The following is an 18,706-nucleotide window of genomic DNA, read 5'->3' as shown; positions in this document are numbered from 1 at the left end:
CCATCTTATAGGCACATGCACTTTTATTTTTCACTGTTCAGCAACAGTAATTACGTGGCTAAACATCTTATTCCTACTCGTTATCAGTGTTCTCCACGCACCTCCATGTGAGACCGAGCATTCTTACATCGGTCAGGCAAAGGTTGACAGCCCTCAATACCTGTTTAGCCCAACCTACTGCAAGTATAGCTGTCATGTTAGCGGCTACTCAAATCAATAATTACTACACATCGCAGTAGACGTCAATGTTCTGTAAGTATTGCCAAGCGTTTGTTGTAATCATAAAATAATGATAAATAAAAATGTAAAAAAATTGACCAGTTTGACTTTCGACATCAGAAGATAAGCCGAAACGCAACCGAAGCTGACGGAAGAAATGGCTGGGTGAGGGCGCATGTGAGCGCAGGCATGACTGCAAGATATGTAAACCGATGCGAGAGATAGAGAGAGCAAGTGAAATATGAGGTATTTGTGTGTGTATGTGTGCGTGCCTATGTGTGTGCGGGTCGCTTGCGCACGAGCGCGCACTATAAGGCTGGTGGGGGCAGTAAAAGCTGGGAAGTGGGCAGTCCTTCTGTAGTAGACCTGTCGCACAAGATATTTAGCATAAATTCAGTCCCCCCGCTGTATGGGGATCAAGCTTTCACTCTTCGACTGCCTTCATGTCTGACAGCATTGAAAGAAGGGAACTGACGGTTTTTCACTTTGCAACCGGAGGAACTTTCTTCATGCCAGCAACATCTCATTCGGACAACCATTAATCTACATCAAGCTTGCCTTTTCGGGGATTAATTTAACCTGACCAGGATTTAATGTAAGTGCGAGTAGGCTACTGTACTCTGTCTCCCTACAACTTCAGAAGTCGTGGTTCTTTTGTGGCAACATGTGCGTTAGACAAGTAAACAGCCTATTACGGTTGTTTGATCATGTCAATCCATAACGTAGCGTTGTTTGAATAGCTAGACTAGGCCAACCTCACAAACTCAAACTGTACTCGCGAATTACTTTTGATGTAATGGAGAAAAAGTTTAGACCATACTTAATTATTTTAAGTTCGACTTATTGAGCAGAGCCGTGTATCCCTTTTTAAAATAAAGTCATTTTAAAAGCTTATTTTTGTTCATTGTTCACAATAATGATGCTGGTGAAGATGATCTGTCATATCACATCTGCCCAGCCCTACTGTGAGTGCTTTTAACAATAATGCATGCCCTGAAAAAGTAGTCTCGACTGTTTGACGTTAACACTGGAAGTGTAGACTTAAATGTATTCCAAGTAATGTAGCTATATACAATTTTGTCTTTGATTCGTGTCTTCAGTAGATTTTAGGCGGCAAAACATTTTAAATATTGTGTCTGCTCTTGTAAGATTAACATTGTCAACTGAGCTGTAAGTCTCCTTCCTTCGAAATCTAAATAAGTACATTTTGCAAGCAATTTACATTAATGTTCGTACTAGTAAGCTATTGTATTAGAACTGATATACATCTGACTGTATAGGTGACACATTATGTTAATGTTGTCCAACTTATAAGAACTTTCTTATTGCAAGGCATTGATACTTAAAGGAAGAGCTAACGCTGCCTGTGAGAATATTTCATAGGTCAAAAATATTTGGGGATCTACCAGAAATTGATAGGTGGCAGGTGCTCCCGAGCCACAAGAGACCTCAGAAAGAAAAACAGAGCTGTGCTGCCTCTGCCCCTCCCGCCTCTGAACTCTTTAAACGTGTGTGCTCATTGAATATGCAACTTATTCACTCCGTTGCGTTCGTGGTGACGAACTTATACCATAAATATTATATTAAAGTAATAAAACAGACCTACAAATCACAGCTATTGTTTGATATAGATAATAATTGGTTTTGTCGGAAAATAGGCCTACACACATCTTAATTGACTAATTTACCCAAAAACCTGAATTTATTTTTGATTTCATGGAAATGTGTCGATCTTGGCCTAGATGTTTTTTTTAAAGGGGTGTATACTGCTGTCTAGATATTTAGTGGGATTGGGAGTACATTTAAAAAAATAATAATATGTTATTAGTAGCCACACTAACATTTTATTTATGAATGTATGATAAGTTATTTAACAATAAAATGTCAGCAACATGTTATTACTTAGGCTATGCATTTTATATTGTTGTTTTGTTGGGGTTTTGAGTCTTTCATGTATTCCACATTACATGTGAAGTTGAAGATCAAAAGCAGATCTGATCTTTTTTTTATTATATAAAATCTGCCCTGTTTGTAAGATTTTTCTGAATCATTTTGTTTTTAAATTAAAACCATTGCGCAGATTTATAGAACAGGATTGGCGTAGCCCATTCAGCGGTAAAGAATGGAATAATGTTGTTTAAACTGCTACAGGGGATTTATAGGCATATAAGTTAGGGTGCAACGATAGCTTTCCAATAACCATTTTCATTATCATTTAATTTGCCTATTTATTGTTTTTATATTAATTGGCATATACTATGTAAAGTAAAGCTAGGCCTAGGCCTACTTTTAGGTTTAATATAACTTTTTGTAATTTCAGTCAAAATATATATATCCATATCATTCGATTTTAGATAATAAATAGTAATTTATAGATAGTTCCACTTCAAGCTCCTCTTCAAGTATTGTTTTTGTAAGTTAATCAAAAAACCCGTTATTGTGAATGTTAAAGCCTGTTTGCAAATGTATATTGTTCTTCACATAGGCTAATCAGTTTAATCGGCTCAGTTACTATATTATTAAAAATATGTAATGATTAAATAAAGTATATAAATACCCCATTGTTCTTTAATATCGTCATTAAATATATGATTGTATTTTCACAATATTACATAGTTCACTAAGATGACAAAATAATAGCTATGTAGAGCAAGCAACATTGCAAAAATAGGTCTTTGATACCCAAATTCAGAAACTACTCACTAGTTATTAATACAGTGTTGTAAGTTTTATTTAAATACAATTTGAATGGAGGTTTGATTAAATGTAAGTTCCTCTGGATAAGAGCGCCTGCTAAATTGTTAAAATGTAAAAGGTAGGCCTATATGTAAAATATCAACAACCCACCATTGTGCGATTAGCACCAAGATCAGTTGTGTTTGCACACTGTTTTCATTGTAAATTATATATTGTTCTCACACGTAAAGCATCGTACACTTAAAAGTGACTATGTGAATAAATCAAAATGTCAGTTAAAACCATCCAGCCCAAAGCCTATTATTTGGAAATATTCTGTATATGTATATATATATATATATATATATATATATATATATATATATATATATATATATATATATATATATATATATATATATATATAATAGGCCAATAATTAGTACGTATATATAACCCTATTATTCTTGTGCTATGTGGACTATGTCATCGAATAAATGTGTTTTATTGTGACAGTTTGGTCAGTAACTTGGAGATTGAGAAATCCAAGTTTTGGGTGCTTGTGTAGAGAAACCTGGTTTTGACAGTCCTAGTCATTATGCAAATAAATGTTAGGAGGGGAGAAATTAACATCTACAAACATTGGGCCAAAATTCCATCTGCTGCCTTCTCGAGGAGGCCCTTAATAAGTTCTCAGACAGCAAAGTGACACACATCTTAATCAAGTCTTAATCCAAGGAATTAATTCTCAACGCGTTTATGAATAATTTCAAGGCTAATACACAAGTCCGTAGAAATGTAAGCAGTCTGCCACTGCCGTACCAACAGATGGACCTACCAGTCTCCTGAAAAATGAGAGGATTTCTGCTTCCATTCTTTTTTATTATATATATTTTAATGAGACCGATGTCGTATGGGCTTCTGCTTATCTGAAGCACTCTGCTTATGCAAACTAGAGACCCCATCTTGCATCGACTCCTACTTAACTTGATTTGCGCAGAGTTGAACACGGGTTATACTTAATTCAGATCATAAGCCTATGAATAAACATACACTTTCATCTATGGTTACAGTAAGGTTTTACTGTGCGACGTTGAGACGGAAAACAGTGGAACACGAAAGTAGTATTTGGATCAAAGAGTGTTTGTGCTCCCATAATTATTGCGTACGAACGTGAGAGTAACTCCTAGAAAACCTCACCATAATTCTAATAAAGTTGTAGAACTACCAAGGTTAATTCAGAGAATTGCTATGGTTTATTTTTGTCAGGCAAACAATTTGGCTTTAGCATTTCACTATGTCTAATCAGGAATCTTGTACAGATCTATCAATGTAGGCTTACAAATATATTGTCAAATGTCAAGACAGGTATAGGCCTACTTGATTTATGGGCTATTGAACAAGGAAGGAGAATGATATAACCTGGTTGTGATTGAATCACCATTTGTTTTAATTGTTTCTATAACATACACTATTACTTTGTCATTACCATTGTTGTATTTAGTCACTGGACTGACTTTACTTTGAGTTCATTTTTATAATTAACTAAGGCATCATTATAATATACCCACAGGTTAAAAGTAGGGATACATAAATAAATACAAAGTATGCATTTGCAACTTCATAACTTGCCATGAATTAACTATGTTGTTAAAGAACTTGTGACATTTAGTGTCTCCTGAAAATCATGAAAGCTTCTTGGAAGTTGTGTCCACCTGACTTCATTAGAACCATCACTATATGGGTTGCTGGCTTTATTTAATTCTGAGGTAGCGACTTTATTTGGAATATGAAATATATAATGTTGTCCCTCTGAAGGGAGCTCTGACACCCTGTTCTATACTAAACGATGGACTTGGTTCCCCCTGCTCCATGCCAAGCGGCCCAGCCTCTCTCAGCACTGCCCTGACACATCCCATACATCACTGTCACACTGTCTCACTGTGTCATATTCATATTTCTGATATCTCTGGTGGCATAGCCTACACACAAAGGACAGCAGCTGTTACACTCTTTCAGGCAAGTATCTTCTGAGTTTTGCTGTGGGTTACATAGCAGACCAAACCATTATGCGTTTCAGCCTATATGGAGCTATGTGATGTTTGAATTAAACAACCTTACTGTTGATTGAAACAATCTTATACAATGAGAAGCACAAGTAATATGTGACTTCAGTGTAGTGAAAGTCAATGTTACTAATGTTTTAATATAGAATTAGACTGGTTGTAGGGTTGAAACATTAACCTGAAATACCATTTGACCTGCAAGTCAACTTAGACCAACACAAACATATCAGGACTTTATTAGTATAGCCTCAACAAAAAAAAGAGTATATTTTGTAAAGCAATCTCCCTGTGAGATTTGACCTTATCCTCAATCTCACTTGTCTCCACCAGAGCGAAGCCTCTGGGAAAGAAACTAACACCTTAGAATAATATATTCCAAAATGTTTCCTATTTTGTAAAGGATACATAGTAAGCATCAACTGATTAGGTCCATCTCTTTAAACCTGTCATATTCTAATATGTTAGTGCAATATGTTGCACATGATCACAAGTACCGCACTGATATTAACTTAGACATTTCACTTCAAAAGCTATGACTGAGTGTTACATGTTACTGTTCTTTGTCAGGTTCCTATTTGATTTTTAACAGTTGCTTTTCAAAAACGAATTTAAACTCCAGGCAACTGTAAATTGCTTTAAGATAAGGATTTTGACATTTTTTATTGTGTTTTCCTTCTTTAGAACGCAATAGCTATTTTTGTTATGGTGACTACAAATATTAAAATGGCGACCAACATGACATACCATAAACACTTCATGCATTTCATTTGTGGAAAACAAATGTTTTGATTGCCTTGTATGTATGGACATATTAGAACACGTCACGAGGCTTCATCATACAGGACTTCTTCTGTGATGAATTAAGCAAATTAAGCATAGATGAGCAATGGTTGCAAGTTGGTTGATCACTTGAATGAGAAATTACTGGGAAATGTTTGTTACATTTATTAGCACGCCTCCCTAGTGAGTATCCAATTCGTGAGTGAGATTTGATGTCATGTCGCTATGGGCCACCATGAGTTCACATCATAGTTCACAGCGACACACCACAGAGGAGTTAAAGAGTGCACAGCCAAAGGGGCATATAGAGTGACGGAGATTTGTGCACGCACGCACACACACATACACACACATACACACATACATACACACATACATACACGTGAGCATCCCCTTATAAAACGTGATTGAAGTAGTTTCACTACATACATTTCGGTACAAGGCAAAGACCAATTACGCCTGTAATGGACCACGTTCTGTGCAGCTCACATTGTGAGAGCGCCTGTAAAGGGGTTGAGAGGCAGCTAAGTGGATTGGTACCTACCCCTAGCACAGCCACGACATCATAAATCTCAAGAAGCTTTGAGGCTGTGATTGTGTCCCCATATCTTCAAGGTGTTAACAGCGCTTGTATAAATAAACGACCTGTTATTTTAGGCTCCATTGCTTATGAGCCTCTCTCACGAGGTTGCTATTAAGGTCTGAAAGTCACCATATTTTACCATTATATCACAAAAGGAACACAAATAGAACAGAACATCTTTGCACTCTTTATCCAACGTTATATCGAGGGGTCTCCAATTAGTAGGCATTTCAGAAGGAAGTTTTTTGCTGTAGTCAATCTGCAATCTGAAGAATATCATAATCTGACAATTTGACATAAATATTCTAAAACCCACTGTAGGTTATATCCTATGATTAGCACTACTTTGTCAATATTTTATGCATGAAGTGTGATATTCGCTGACAGTTTCCCTCTTTAATCCTGTTTAAATAAATAATTGCTTAATACAGTTGATCATATTGCAATTATCGGCTTATTATTTAAGCCAACGTTATAATCAAAATATTTTTGATGTAAATAGTTGTTCATTGCCATAGTTTTTTATTTTTTATTGTAAATTATTTTATAATGTCTATTCGATTGAAAACCTTATATGATATTTGTGCGTATATTATTTTTTGCCATAATTACTCACTCTGTAATGTATTGCCTTGCTGTTGCAGAGCCTGGCGGCCGGGGTTATGGATTTTAACCTTCTCACGGACAGTGAAGCCCGTAGCCCGGCGCTATCGCTCTCGGACTCCGGGACACCTCAACATGACCAGGGATGCAAAGGCCAAGACAACAGCGGTCAGTTTCCACCTTTACTATGTTTTTAAGCTAAGCGTTACAGGAATTTTAGAACACGCAAAGGTGATCAGATTGATTTGTATATTAATGCAAAGGGTTATGCTACCAATTTAATAATTTGATAGCATACAAATAATAAAAACAACTTAATAATAATAATAATAAACATAATAAGCAGGATGCATTTATGTTTATATTTATTTGCCTAGCTATTGATAATTATATGTAATTATTGGCTATATGGTTGTCAATTAAACCCTAATAATAATTGGATTGCGCCTTATATTGCCAAGTTTCTTGTTTGTCTACGAGAAAGTTAATGAAATCCAAAGGTGGGCTACTATTTGGCATTTGTAGGCAGCCACGATTCAAACGACATTTTCCTTCACAAACTCAAGATTCAAGTTTTTCCCTGACTTTTGGTTTTTAAAAACCTATTGGGTTATAAACTGCAAGACTTCAGCAGAATTTAATGGAAGCTAAACGGGGATTGACCCCTTACGCGTTTGCCGGGACGCATTATTTGGCATTTCATCTTTTGCTTGACGTGACTAAAAAATATAGACCTATGCGTAAGTAACCTGAAAATAATCTAAAGACATAGACATACAAAAATATCCGGAGCAACTACTATTACTCTTGTAAATCTTTGAGTTTTTTCCACCGTATTCAATATTATGTTGTGTTATAAAAAGTGAAAAAACGAACAACTGTATTACGGGTGCAGTATAATATATTGCCCTTCTTCGAATCTAGTATTCAACATAAGCTATTACATGAGGGTGAGTTGTGTGAACTTTCTCTGAAATGGACAGTCTTAGTGAGAAGGCTACAGGGATTTCTCAGAAAGCATTAATTAATATGAACCAAGCACGGATAGCGAACTTAAATTGTAGGCTATCAATATAACGAGGTTTAGGCCTAAAGGTCGAATATCAAGAGGTAATATATCACATTTAGGCCTACTTCTACGTGTAGCCTATTGTTCACAGGCTATGCAATATTCATCAAATTAAAGCTTTACTTAAAATTAGATGTAGATAATCAAGTAGTCAATTCATTTTCCTTTCTTGTGGTAGGCCTATTGGATATTTTCAGTCCATCAATTAGCTCGTTTCCAGGACAAAATCAAGCCGACTAAAATAGCTAGCGTTCTCATAATATGTATCTGGAAAGATGCCTACATTGTTCTGTGTTCAATGTTTCTGTTGTTTGATCATTTTGATCCCATGGCAGTGGCCACCTGGGCCTTGTTTTTTGAAATACGTTATTCACTAAATGCAAAAACCTAAGGCATAGTGAAACTTCTAAAAATAACAACGACATAGGACAATAGATCCAGAGGTTTGGTTACAACAGACTTATTGTAGTCAGGGCATGTTTAATTATTTACAACCTGTGAATTAATCATTTTTTTCACAAATGTGTAGTTAGTCCAAACAAAGCTTCATATAATTCTTGATGACACCCCTGCCTCAGGCTGCAGGGACCTGAATACATGATCAGACAGCATAGCCTATTATTACACATCATACATTTATAGGCATGCATGAATGTATCAAGCATATACATTCTGACAAAAAACGACATCCGCCACAGGAATTTAGACATTCTGGAGCTGGGAACGTCACAGCCTGTCAGTCTGAAATGAATTTCAAACAAAGGTCATTAGTGGAAAGAGTGATTGTATATTTTCTCTTCAATAATGCTAACCTAATGTAAATGCCTCAAACCATTTATTTTTTACTCTAAAATGCTCTATTAGTTTCATCTTGTTTCCTATTGGTTAAAATGTAGTCAGTGCTAGATTTACTTTGTTCTTGTGTTTAGTGAAAACAGGGCACCGCTTCTCCAATTGACAAAAAAAAAGTATAGTGGTGAAAGTGGTGGTGCGTATTAGGAATGACTGACCAGTTGGTTGGTTTACTGGTTGATTGATTGATTTAATGGCTGATTGGTTTACTGGCTGATTAACTGGAAGTTCTGCCAAATTAGGTGATATTCCAAAAACTACAGAGGAATATTTGCCATACATATGCTTTCTATATATTTGGCCCATGCTGTGTGTGCAGTGTAACTACTCAATGGTAATATTATAGGTGTATTTTCTGCGGTATGGTGACTTGGGAGTGAAAAGGTTTTTAGGCCACCCTAAGTGATAGCTAAATCAGTGTCAGTTTTCTGGTAGATAACAGCAAAAGGCCTGGCCCTATTGGTTTTGCCAGTGGCTCTGTAGTCTTTTAAACCCTGCTGATTATTTCTAACTGCTCCCAGAGAGCTAAGCCCTTGCCAAACAGTCCCAAACCTGCCCGTCACAAAAGCCTGATCCCTGGGATTAGGTATCCAACTAATTTCACTCTTTCTGTGGGGTCCTCAAATTGCGGAACTCAGATGAAGAGAGAAAGGATCTTGGGCAGACATAATATGTCTGTTTGGTTCTGTTGTTAGGGCCAGCTGGGTTTCAGGGCCAATTTAAATGATTGATTAGATTCTGACTACTCTGAGAAGACCATACATTAATGCAGTTCGTGAATTCTGCAGTAGTGCAAAAATAAATATGAATGTCTCAAACAGAAATCCTATAATGTAAAAACACATCTAAATACATACATTTTCAAATAGCATGTACAAGTAATGTATGTCCATGATCATTTATGTACATTATTTATTTCAAATAAAACAGCATGCATGGAGTTCTAATCAGTAACATTATTATTATTATATCAGAGAAAAATATGAAAAGTGAGACACTTCATTGTAGAAATGGTGACTCTTCATGTAAAACATACTTTAAAATTTTATCGGATTGCAAATATTAGATCAATGAACAGATTTGTAAGACAGTATTTTTCCAAAGCATGTTGAAGCAAGTCTTAAAGTATTGTAAAGCTATATACAAATGCTAATTACTATGGTAGACAAATGACTGAGTACCCCTCTGTTGTGATTTCCCAGACACAGAAAAGTCCCATCACAACCAGACAGATGAGTCAAATGCGGAAGATGGCTCTCTAAAAAAGAAACAGCGCAGGCAGAGGACCCACTTCACCAGCCAGCAACTACAGGAGCTGGAGGCCACCTTTCAAAGGAACCGCTACCCTGACATGAGCACACGGGAGGAGATCGCTGTCTGGACTAACCTCACGGAGGCACGGGTTAGGGTGAGTCCACACAGAATCAGATAGAGTTGTAAAATGCCATTAACGTTTGACTAAATCTAGCTTTACAGAAATTCCACTTAAAATGTTTTGCTGGAAAACGGGCAGATTTTGGAAAAGTTACAGTAAATTTACAACACTGCCACTATGCCCATGGTTTAGTTTTATTATCGGTACATTAAGACTCAAAAATAGTGGCTAAGTGTCTCACTTTTCGGACCCCTCTTTACTCAATAACCAAAGGACCGCGGATGCGCATGTGCAGGAAGTGCTTGTGCCCATTGAACAGCCGACTGTGGCGAATGGTGCTTGTTTACTAAGATTAGATGAAGCTAAATGAATGTCTGCAACATCTCCTCGGGATAGCAGGACCACTCTAGACATCTAACTGAAAATAATAGCATAGTATGCCATTATACTGTAATGCAAAAAAATACCATCTCATCTCTTTAATATTTTAGGATATGTGTGAATGGTCAACTGTTTCCAAAACTCATCAGCGTGCACCACAATTAAGCAACGGCACCTGAATACTTAACTTAAATACTAAACTGGAGAGGATTTAAAAGTGTGACCCCAAAAAACCTTGAGATTACAGTGAGAACAAGAAGTGTGAATAGTGTCAAGATATAGAAACACGTGCAGAATGTGATTGGGATCTCCAGCTCTGGGAAAAAGACGTTCAGGGTGTGGGAAGAGGGGCACACGATGGGGGCCTTTACCTCTGGACTTTCAGGCTCTGCTCTAAATGAAATATTTTGACACACCATTGTTTTGTATTCTAGCTGCGTGGGTCATTTCAAACATTTCTGTGAGTCAGATATACAATCTCAACATAATTGGAAAGTCAAATTAAGATACAAATCTAAAATAGGAAATATTTAAGTGAGCAGGGATTAAGAAAATTAACAACAACCTAAAACTAGGCTTCACATGTCACACAAAGGTCAGACTGGTTTGACTGCTGACCCGAAAATGTCCCCGCAAGCCCAGGATATTGGTCACCCCTAGTATGAAGCAGGTGGCCTTACATTCTGATGGATAACAATCCAATCACTGCCTGCCGGACAAGTAATGGATCAAATTCATGTTGGGTAGATTAAAGGTCACATAGCACACGGTCTTGGTTGTTATTTTAAAAGAACAAAAGACCACACACGGCCTGGTCCTTACATAAAGCAGTGGCCTTTAGATCCCCACTTGTTCCCTGTTAATTCCACGTGGACCCAGATTCCTCCTGTCCAGAATACTTCTCCTGTCATCTTGATTTGTCATATTAAACACAACATGCATTTTTAATGAATCTTTGAAAACAAACTTCTTCTCCCACTATTTCTACGCCGACAACATCCTTGCTTTCAAATGTGTATTTAGAGTACACAGCTACATACAATGTTGCTTATTCAACAATAAAAGTTTTATAATTACAGCAGGGTTATGGTTCAAATGAGACCTTATTCAACTGCAACAAACAATTTCAGCCTAAACAGATGGTGTTATCCAATTACAAGTCCAATAAGAAATATTACGGGTTTTATCTGAATTCAGTCACAACCAATGGACGCAGGTACTTGGGTCAAAGCAAGTGTCTGATTCTATCAGTCATTTGACAGTTTTAGGAAAGTGAGCTAAGGCTTGCTACATATACCCCATCCAACTACCATTTGACACTCAGATGTTTCCATGAATACCTAAACAACATTGCCCAAGAGTCGTGTTAATAGGCGAGAGAAGTCTTCCTGAATAGTAGGGTTTCCCCTACTGTCAATTGGTACTATGGAAAACTCATTGCTATGTACACAGTAACCACACGTTTAATGGTCCAGAACATTCTCTTACTATCACAACAGATGCCTGGATTGCTGGCTGGCACACACACAGACGGAGGGTTTGGATGAGATACAGTACTGTTTGCCTGGCGCAGCAGTTCTAGATGAGGGAGGGAGATGGGTCGTGGTCTTTTTTAATTTAAATTAAAATAACTTACGTGGGAATTATAACTGCTTTATTATTGTATTTTAACTCAGCATGACAGTACCTTGTTTGTATTGAATTTCCTATGAAAGACTCAATGGAGTTTTTGAGTCTGGTTTTTTGAGGATAAAGAGAAAGTTAAATCACAATATGAACGCTCAGGGAGAAATTAATATTTTCCCAATTGTGAACTGAATTAAGCACCTTCATTTTAGATTTGCCATTCAAACTTTAATCCATTTTATAACCTCCAAAAATAGGACCATCAAATGACAAAATGTGGAGACAGCTTGACATTTCTTTCAAAACTGAATAACTCGTTTTAATAAACCATGACTAATTTCACTGTTTGATGAAACACTTAAAGAGCCACAGTACTCTTAATCTTGCCCAAAGTACTTGAAAGGTTTCAGTCTCAGTCATTCAACATGGTATTGTGTATTTTTACCCACTCCCATTTAGTTAAAGAAAAACCCATATTTATATGTGTCTTTTTCCTGTCTTTCTGTTTTTGCCCCTCAGGTCTGGTTTAAGAACCGCCGTGCCAAGTGGAGGAAGAGGGAGAGGAACCAGCAGGCTGAGTTGTGTAAAAACGGCTTCGGTGCCCAGTTCAATGGACTCATGCAGCCCTACGACGACATGTACTCTGGGTATTCCTACAACAACTGGGCCACCAAAAGTCTGGCCAGCAGCCCGCTGTCTGCCAAGAGCTTCCCTTTCTTCAACTCCATGAATGTAAGCCCCCTGTCCTCCCAGCCCATGTTCTCCCCTGCCAGCTCCATCCCCTCCATGAACATGACCTCCTCCATGGTGCCAACGGCGGTGGCCGGGGTGCCCGGCTCGGGACTCAACAACCTGGGTAACCTCAACAACCTCAACAGCCCCGCGTTGAACTCGGTGGCGGTAACCACTGCCACGTGCCCGTACGCCACCACCGCCAGTCCTTACATGTACAGAGACACCTGCAACTCAAGCCTAGCCAGTCTCCGGCTCAAGGCCAAGCAACACGCCAACTTCGCCTACCCGGCCATGCAAAACACTGTGTCCAACTTAAGCCCTTGCCAGTATGCAGTAGACCGGCCGGTATGAAGACACCCACACAGCCACCCACTCAACCTTGCTCCCCCATCACCTGAGAGCCCTGCCCCCAGTCCCTGCCATGCTCCATCAGTGAATCAGAGTGAACTGCACCCATCACCAAGGACTGGTTAACAACATGTCATCTGTCTGACTGATGGTACCCAACAGGAATAAGCTTCAACATTCAAATAATAATTTGTGATCCCCTGATGCTGATGGACCACCACACTTCAAAGAACTCTTTCAAATTGGCAGAGACTTTGTCACCGAACCGACCAACTGTTAAAATAAGGATTTCTACATTTTATCCGATATAATTTTTTTGGGACTGCATGACTAGAGTGAATTTTAAATGAAGAAAAACCTGGATGCTCCAACTGCACTAGCGGTCAACACCATGGCCAAACACAAAATCATTGTGACGCTTGCCAACATCACGGGAAAGGGACCTGTGCTTGCAATATGGGACAGAGGATGTATATAATGGACTTTGTTTGTTTTGTATGTGACAAAACTATCTATGAAACGTAGTACTTTAAGATGAGAAAAAGCATGTTCTTCAAGAGCAGACCCTAGATTGATGTACTATGAGTACCTCCTTTAGGAATTTTAATCTTTGTTATGAATTCCACTCACCTCAGAAGGTCAGGTGCCAAAGGTCAGATCTGAAAGTTGAGAGGAGTTAGCAGAGCGTATTCTCAGATAGAAAAAAGATATGGGAGTGGAGACAAAATAATAATTTACACATCTGTCAGAGAACCAATATCCATTTTTTTTAAGAAAAGCCTAAAAAAGCCATTGAATATATAGATTTGTGTGGTGTTATAAAAAGGAGTCCATGACTGTAAAAATGTATGTAAGAGTGCAGTTGTTATAAAACAAGCTTTTTTCCTGGTGTAGCCTGCATTGTCTCATTAAAATAATAAAATTATTCTGTTTTTATGAACAACACATGGGCTTAAAGTGAGAACCGTTAAAACAAAGTTTCCCTTACAGCTACCGCACGTCTTCCTGTAACTTATATGAGACTGGACCGAGGGACACATAGGTCCTACACACAATGTTCCCCTTTAAGCAGCAGTGCCATGGAAACGCTGTCTCACACCCATGGCAACGTTATGCAACATCACTGGAGAGAGATAGTGAGATATACTAAATGTTCCTGCTGCCTGGCCACTGATACTTTTGACCTACACTCTTTTGAGTCGGTAGCCGCAGAGTGTTCTCCAGGCTATCCCGTAACAGGAGGAATTCTTGGGGCCATGCCTCATATCTCTTAGGACCGTGCCAACATTACGTAAGCCCCCGGGAGGTGTCTCTACGGACTAACAATCAAGGGTCTGATGAGTCTGGGCAGAGCAGCCTTTTAATACAATGACAGTTTACCCATGGATTTCTTTTTTGTGCTTTACTGCGTTCTACATCCTGGTTAATAGTGTTACACATCATTCTCTCGAAAGTGCAGTCAACTGAGCTATCGAAATCTGTGAACAACAAGGCAGACAAGAAAACTATTTCTTTAATACTGAAACTCAATGCGACGTGTAGTTCTTTATTAAAGGCTCTTTTTTGAACAACACAGGTCTGTGTGTATAAGTGTATTCTCCCAGCAGTCCAGAGAGCCTGTCCATGGGACTTAATAATCTGTGGAGTGAGGTGAAGCAGTCACACGTTTTGGTCTCCCCCTCTATCGAAGAAGACATGAAGACATATTCTACTGGAGGGGAAACATCTATTCCCTTTTTGTTCACACTGCCCGGCACAAGCAGAACACATTCACAACAGCACAAAGCCATTGTCTGGAAAAATCCATACAACTTGAAGAAGTGCTAATGATTACCTTGGAGAATTCACAGGGATACAACAGAATATCTAGTGTTGTTCTGAGACAGTATCCTACGGTTTAGTAAAACATTTTCACAGTCCCATATATCATGAACACATTTAGTTCAATCATGTATTTTCAAGGTCAGAGAAGTCATGCAACAAAAGTAGGTTATAATTTAGCCGCCACTTTAACATCCTTGGGGACAATATGAATTGAATTACAGTCAACAACAGCTTAGCATTAAGACAAGCATCCACACCTCTCTTTACCAACTCCACATTACCCTACAGCCAACTGCCTTTCAGAAGACTACTGGGACAATAATGAAGATTATGAAATAAGATTTAGATTTATTACTGATGAAGATTCAGTCATTCAATGTATGATGACAATAATCTCTAAATGGAGCTCTGGGTAGCCATTGTATGTTAGTGTGTAAATATCTAGTTTGAAATAAGTCCTCATGACTGCCTGTGAAGGTACTGTAACATTACCTTGACACAGTGTTATTGAACATCTCTCAAACCAAATCTCTAATTCGGGAACATGAATGCAGGAAAGAAATAGCTGTTAAAAATATGTGTAAAAGGAACCAGTCCGAGTGCTAACCAATTCCTTAACTGCATATTATTAGGATGTTTAAGATTTACCTATATATTTTTATTTTACCTCTGTGTATGATATGGAGAATTAACATAGCGCTGAATGAATACATTAAAAAGGAGAATATCATTGATGTAATCTGAACTTCAGCAGAAAGTGCCGTCATGGTAATTACCAGTAGTGGTAAAAATCCAAATAGGATAGAGGAATCTCTACATATTTTACAGTTTGTTCCCAAAGAGGATTAAAGAAATGAAAGTCTGCTGAGATGACTTTTCAAACGTATTAACAATACAAATTGATCAAAATGGGATGAAAGCTGCAGTGATGTTTTAATATGATACTCCTTTATGAGCTATTTGCTCTGTCTGTACAAAAGTCAATTCTCCCACTGACAAGTAAAACTTCAGCGTTGGCTAATTGTGTAGGTTAGTTTTGGGAATTCATTTGGAATTTTTATGTATGAAACAGGGCTTATTTTATCTTTAAAGATGTCTAGGGATGGTGTTCTTAGCAAAATCATGCCTTTAATTGTCTACAATTTAGTCCCAGAATCAGTCATCACAATACACTTTTTACCTTATACTAATGCAGGTACTGAAAACAATTATTTTCTGCTGCAGCTTCCAAAATCATGTATTTTATGTTTACATGGTTGTATAATTGAGAAAGCACGTATTTTTTATAAACCAAATTATTTTACATTGCCCTAAATAAGGAGTGGTTTTACACAAAGGGGTTATTCTAACCGAAAACCCAAAAGAGCAAGCAAAAATAAGTTGAAACACAGGGGCTAGGGAATATTCCCGAGAAAGGTCAGAACCTGGGAAGAAATTCTCTGTGGGTATAGTTAGATTAAATCCTGAAAATTGTTTTGAGAGGTACAGGAAAAAGTAGCAACCCCTCAAAGCCAGCACTAAACGAGTACATTTCAGGTTTCAAGTGGACCCTAAAGGAGTACAATATGTGGCTTTATGGCTTGCTCAGTTTTGAGAGTCTGTGTGGTCCATAGATTCCTTGCCCTCCCAACATGTCAGACACAACTTTTATTGTTCTCACTGTGTTACAGAGTCGGTAAGACCTGGGACAGCGAGGCTCTGTGAATGTCCTATTGTAAAAGAGGAGATTAATCACATTATTTTCCTCAGGTAATTAGAGACTTACTGATCTCTCCCCGCACCCCCTGCCTCTCTCCTCCTTCCTCCACCACTGATTCCTCCTTGTTATTCCCCCCTTCCTCCTCTTTCTGGTTGTGGGTGCTCCTGGCCTGCAGGCATGGTCCAGACTGTCCTCCTCTCCAACTGTAATACATTAGCCGGATTAACATTCCAGTGGTAAGCCACACAGACAAACCTGACGGCTTTTCTGTCCTCTTCCCCCGGCCTTTTAGCCTGCTCCGTCTTGCAGGTCATTTCCTTTCTGCCGCCTTGCTTTGCCCCCTCCCACGGATACGCCACAGAAATACTCCTGACGTCCTTTTCCCACCGCTACCCAGTTACCCATCAGTTAGTCACCCAAGTAAGTTGTGGGGACAGTTTTTACACTTTTGATATTATATTGGCTTATTGAAGATTAAGGAGGCATTTCATTTGCATTGATGAACTGCGTTCAGTTTTGCGGTCTTGCGGTGCTGTGGATGATGTGACGCCTCTGTTTTCTTAATAGTTTCTCTGGTCTGGGGTGATCCAGTGGTCTAAGACGCTGCATCCAGTGCTCGTGCATTGTAGAAGCATGGCTGTGCTGCTCTTTTAGCAATGACTCTCTAACCTCGATCTTTCCACATATCTCTGTGAAATAAAGCTTTAATATGCCGCATAAATATATTTAAATTAAAAATGTCAACGGCAATAGCATAGACAAGTTAAGGAACTAAACAAAGGCAACATGTAAATTAAGACTCAAAAGCAGCAAACACATTTTGGTCCCATATTGGTCCTGAAATAACCAAACGATTCACTAACACACACACACACACACACACACACACAGACTGACACACACGTTTGACCCACGGGATAAGCCAGGTGCTTCACTAAACCAATCCCAGACACCTCCTATTACGCATTATTTATCCAGGAGCCCCGGAGGATTATCCTGTTGGGTCGAAAAGCACCCAACTCCACAATGACCATCTCATCTAAATGCTCCGAAAGAATCATCTGGTAAAGATTACCCCTCCCTGCCTGCCTCACACCGACTGTTGTTGAGTTGTCCTCTCCAACCCAGTACACCGTCTGTCTACGGCATCCGATGTGGGAGCTGTCAGCGATGTCCTTACATTTTAATGGCAAGATATCAATGACATAAATAGGTACATTAATTGAATTGGCTGAAATAGTTTGATATAAGATTAGTCTTTATGTTTTATTTAAGGGTTTGGGTTAGATGCAGTTTGGATAGTAATTAATAAAGCTTGCTAATTGGTGCTGAGTTGTCACATATACTGTATAAATCTTTAAAAAGCACTAGGGACAATCAGTCAAAAAAGATGTACCATATCTACAACTAAAACTAATGAATACTTAGGCGATAGACATTGCTACTGCTTACTCTCTAGTGCCATCTATCTCTTGTAAATGTCGCTACTGCTGTGGATACAGAAACTTTGCAAACCATGCTATTGCTCTAACTAAATAAAGATGGAATTTTATGTTGTACAAAGTTGTAATGTACAACTGGGTAATGTACTTCTTGAACGTGGTGCAGTGGTTGGATAAAAAAATTGCTACTTAATTTACAAGCTTTCTTGGTCAGTGTCAGTATTATGGAGTGAACATTCAGCTGCCAGATCAGTCAGGAGGGATAGGTTTGCACACAGACCTACACAATGCTATCAAGTCTCCATGAACACGCCCCCATACATGTGATATCATTGAAGCCTACCAGAATGTCCTCTTTTCGGACAACACATTGCAACACAGTACAGAGCATGTATGACTTGGAGACACGGACCATAATCAAATGTCCA

General features: G+C 38.4%; 1 protein-coding gene across 1 annotated transcript; it reads left to right on the top strand.

The window, feature by feature from the left end:
- Positions 1-589: 589 nt before the first annotated feature.
- pitx3 (paired-like homeodomain 3) lies at positions 590-14,202 on the top strand. The gene is made up of 4 exons (XM_010870270.4): positions 590-814; positions 6,969-7,095; positions 10,051-10,256; positions 12,750-14,202. The coding sequence occupies exons 2-4, from the start codon at positions 6,987-6,989 to the stop codon at positions 13,314-13,316; spliced, it is 882 nt and encodes a 293-aa protein (XP_010868572.1). The 5' UTR covers positions 590-814; positions 6,969-6,986; the 3' UTR covers positions 13,317-14,202.
- Positions 14,203-18,706: the final 4,504 nt, after the last annotated feature.

Source organism: Esox lucius, chromosome 6, assembly GCF_011004845.1.
Source record: "Esox lucius isolate fEsoLuc1 chromosome 6, fEsoLuc1.pri, whole genome shotgun sequence".
NCBI lineage: Eukaryota > Metazoa > Chordata > Actinopteri > Esociformes > Esocidae > Esox > Esox lucius.
Note: the sequence above shows the minus strand (reverse complement) of the source record. Positions and strands in the feature narration are given on the sequence as shown.

Bases quoted from the DNA above. Each gene is read 5' to 3' on its own strand.
- pitx3 (XM_010870270.4), top strand. From the start codon at position 6,987: ATGGATTTTAACCTTCTCACGGACAGTGAAGCCCGTAGCCCGGCGCTA. The intron at 7,096-10,050 runs GTCAGTTTCCAC...GTGATTTCCCAG, and splicing joins CAAAGGCCAAGACAACAGCG to ACACAGAAAAGTCCCATCAC. The intron at 10,257-12,749 runs GTGAGTCCACAC...TTTGCCCCTCAG, and splicing joins TCACGGAGGCACGGGTTAGG to GTCTGGTTTAAGAACCGCCG.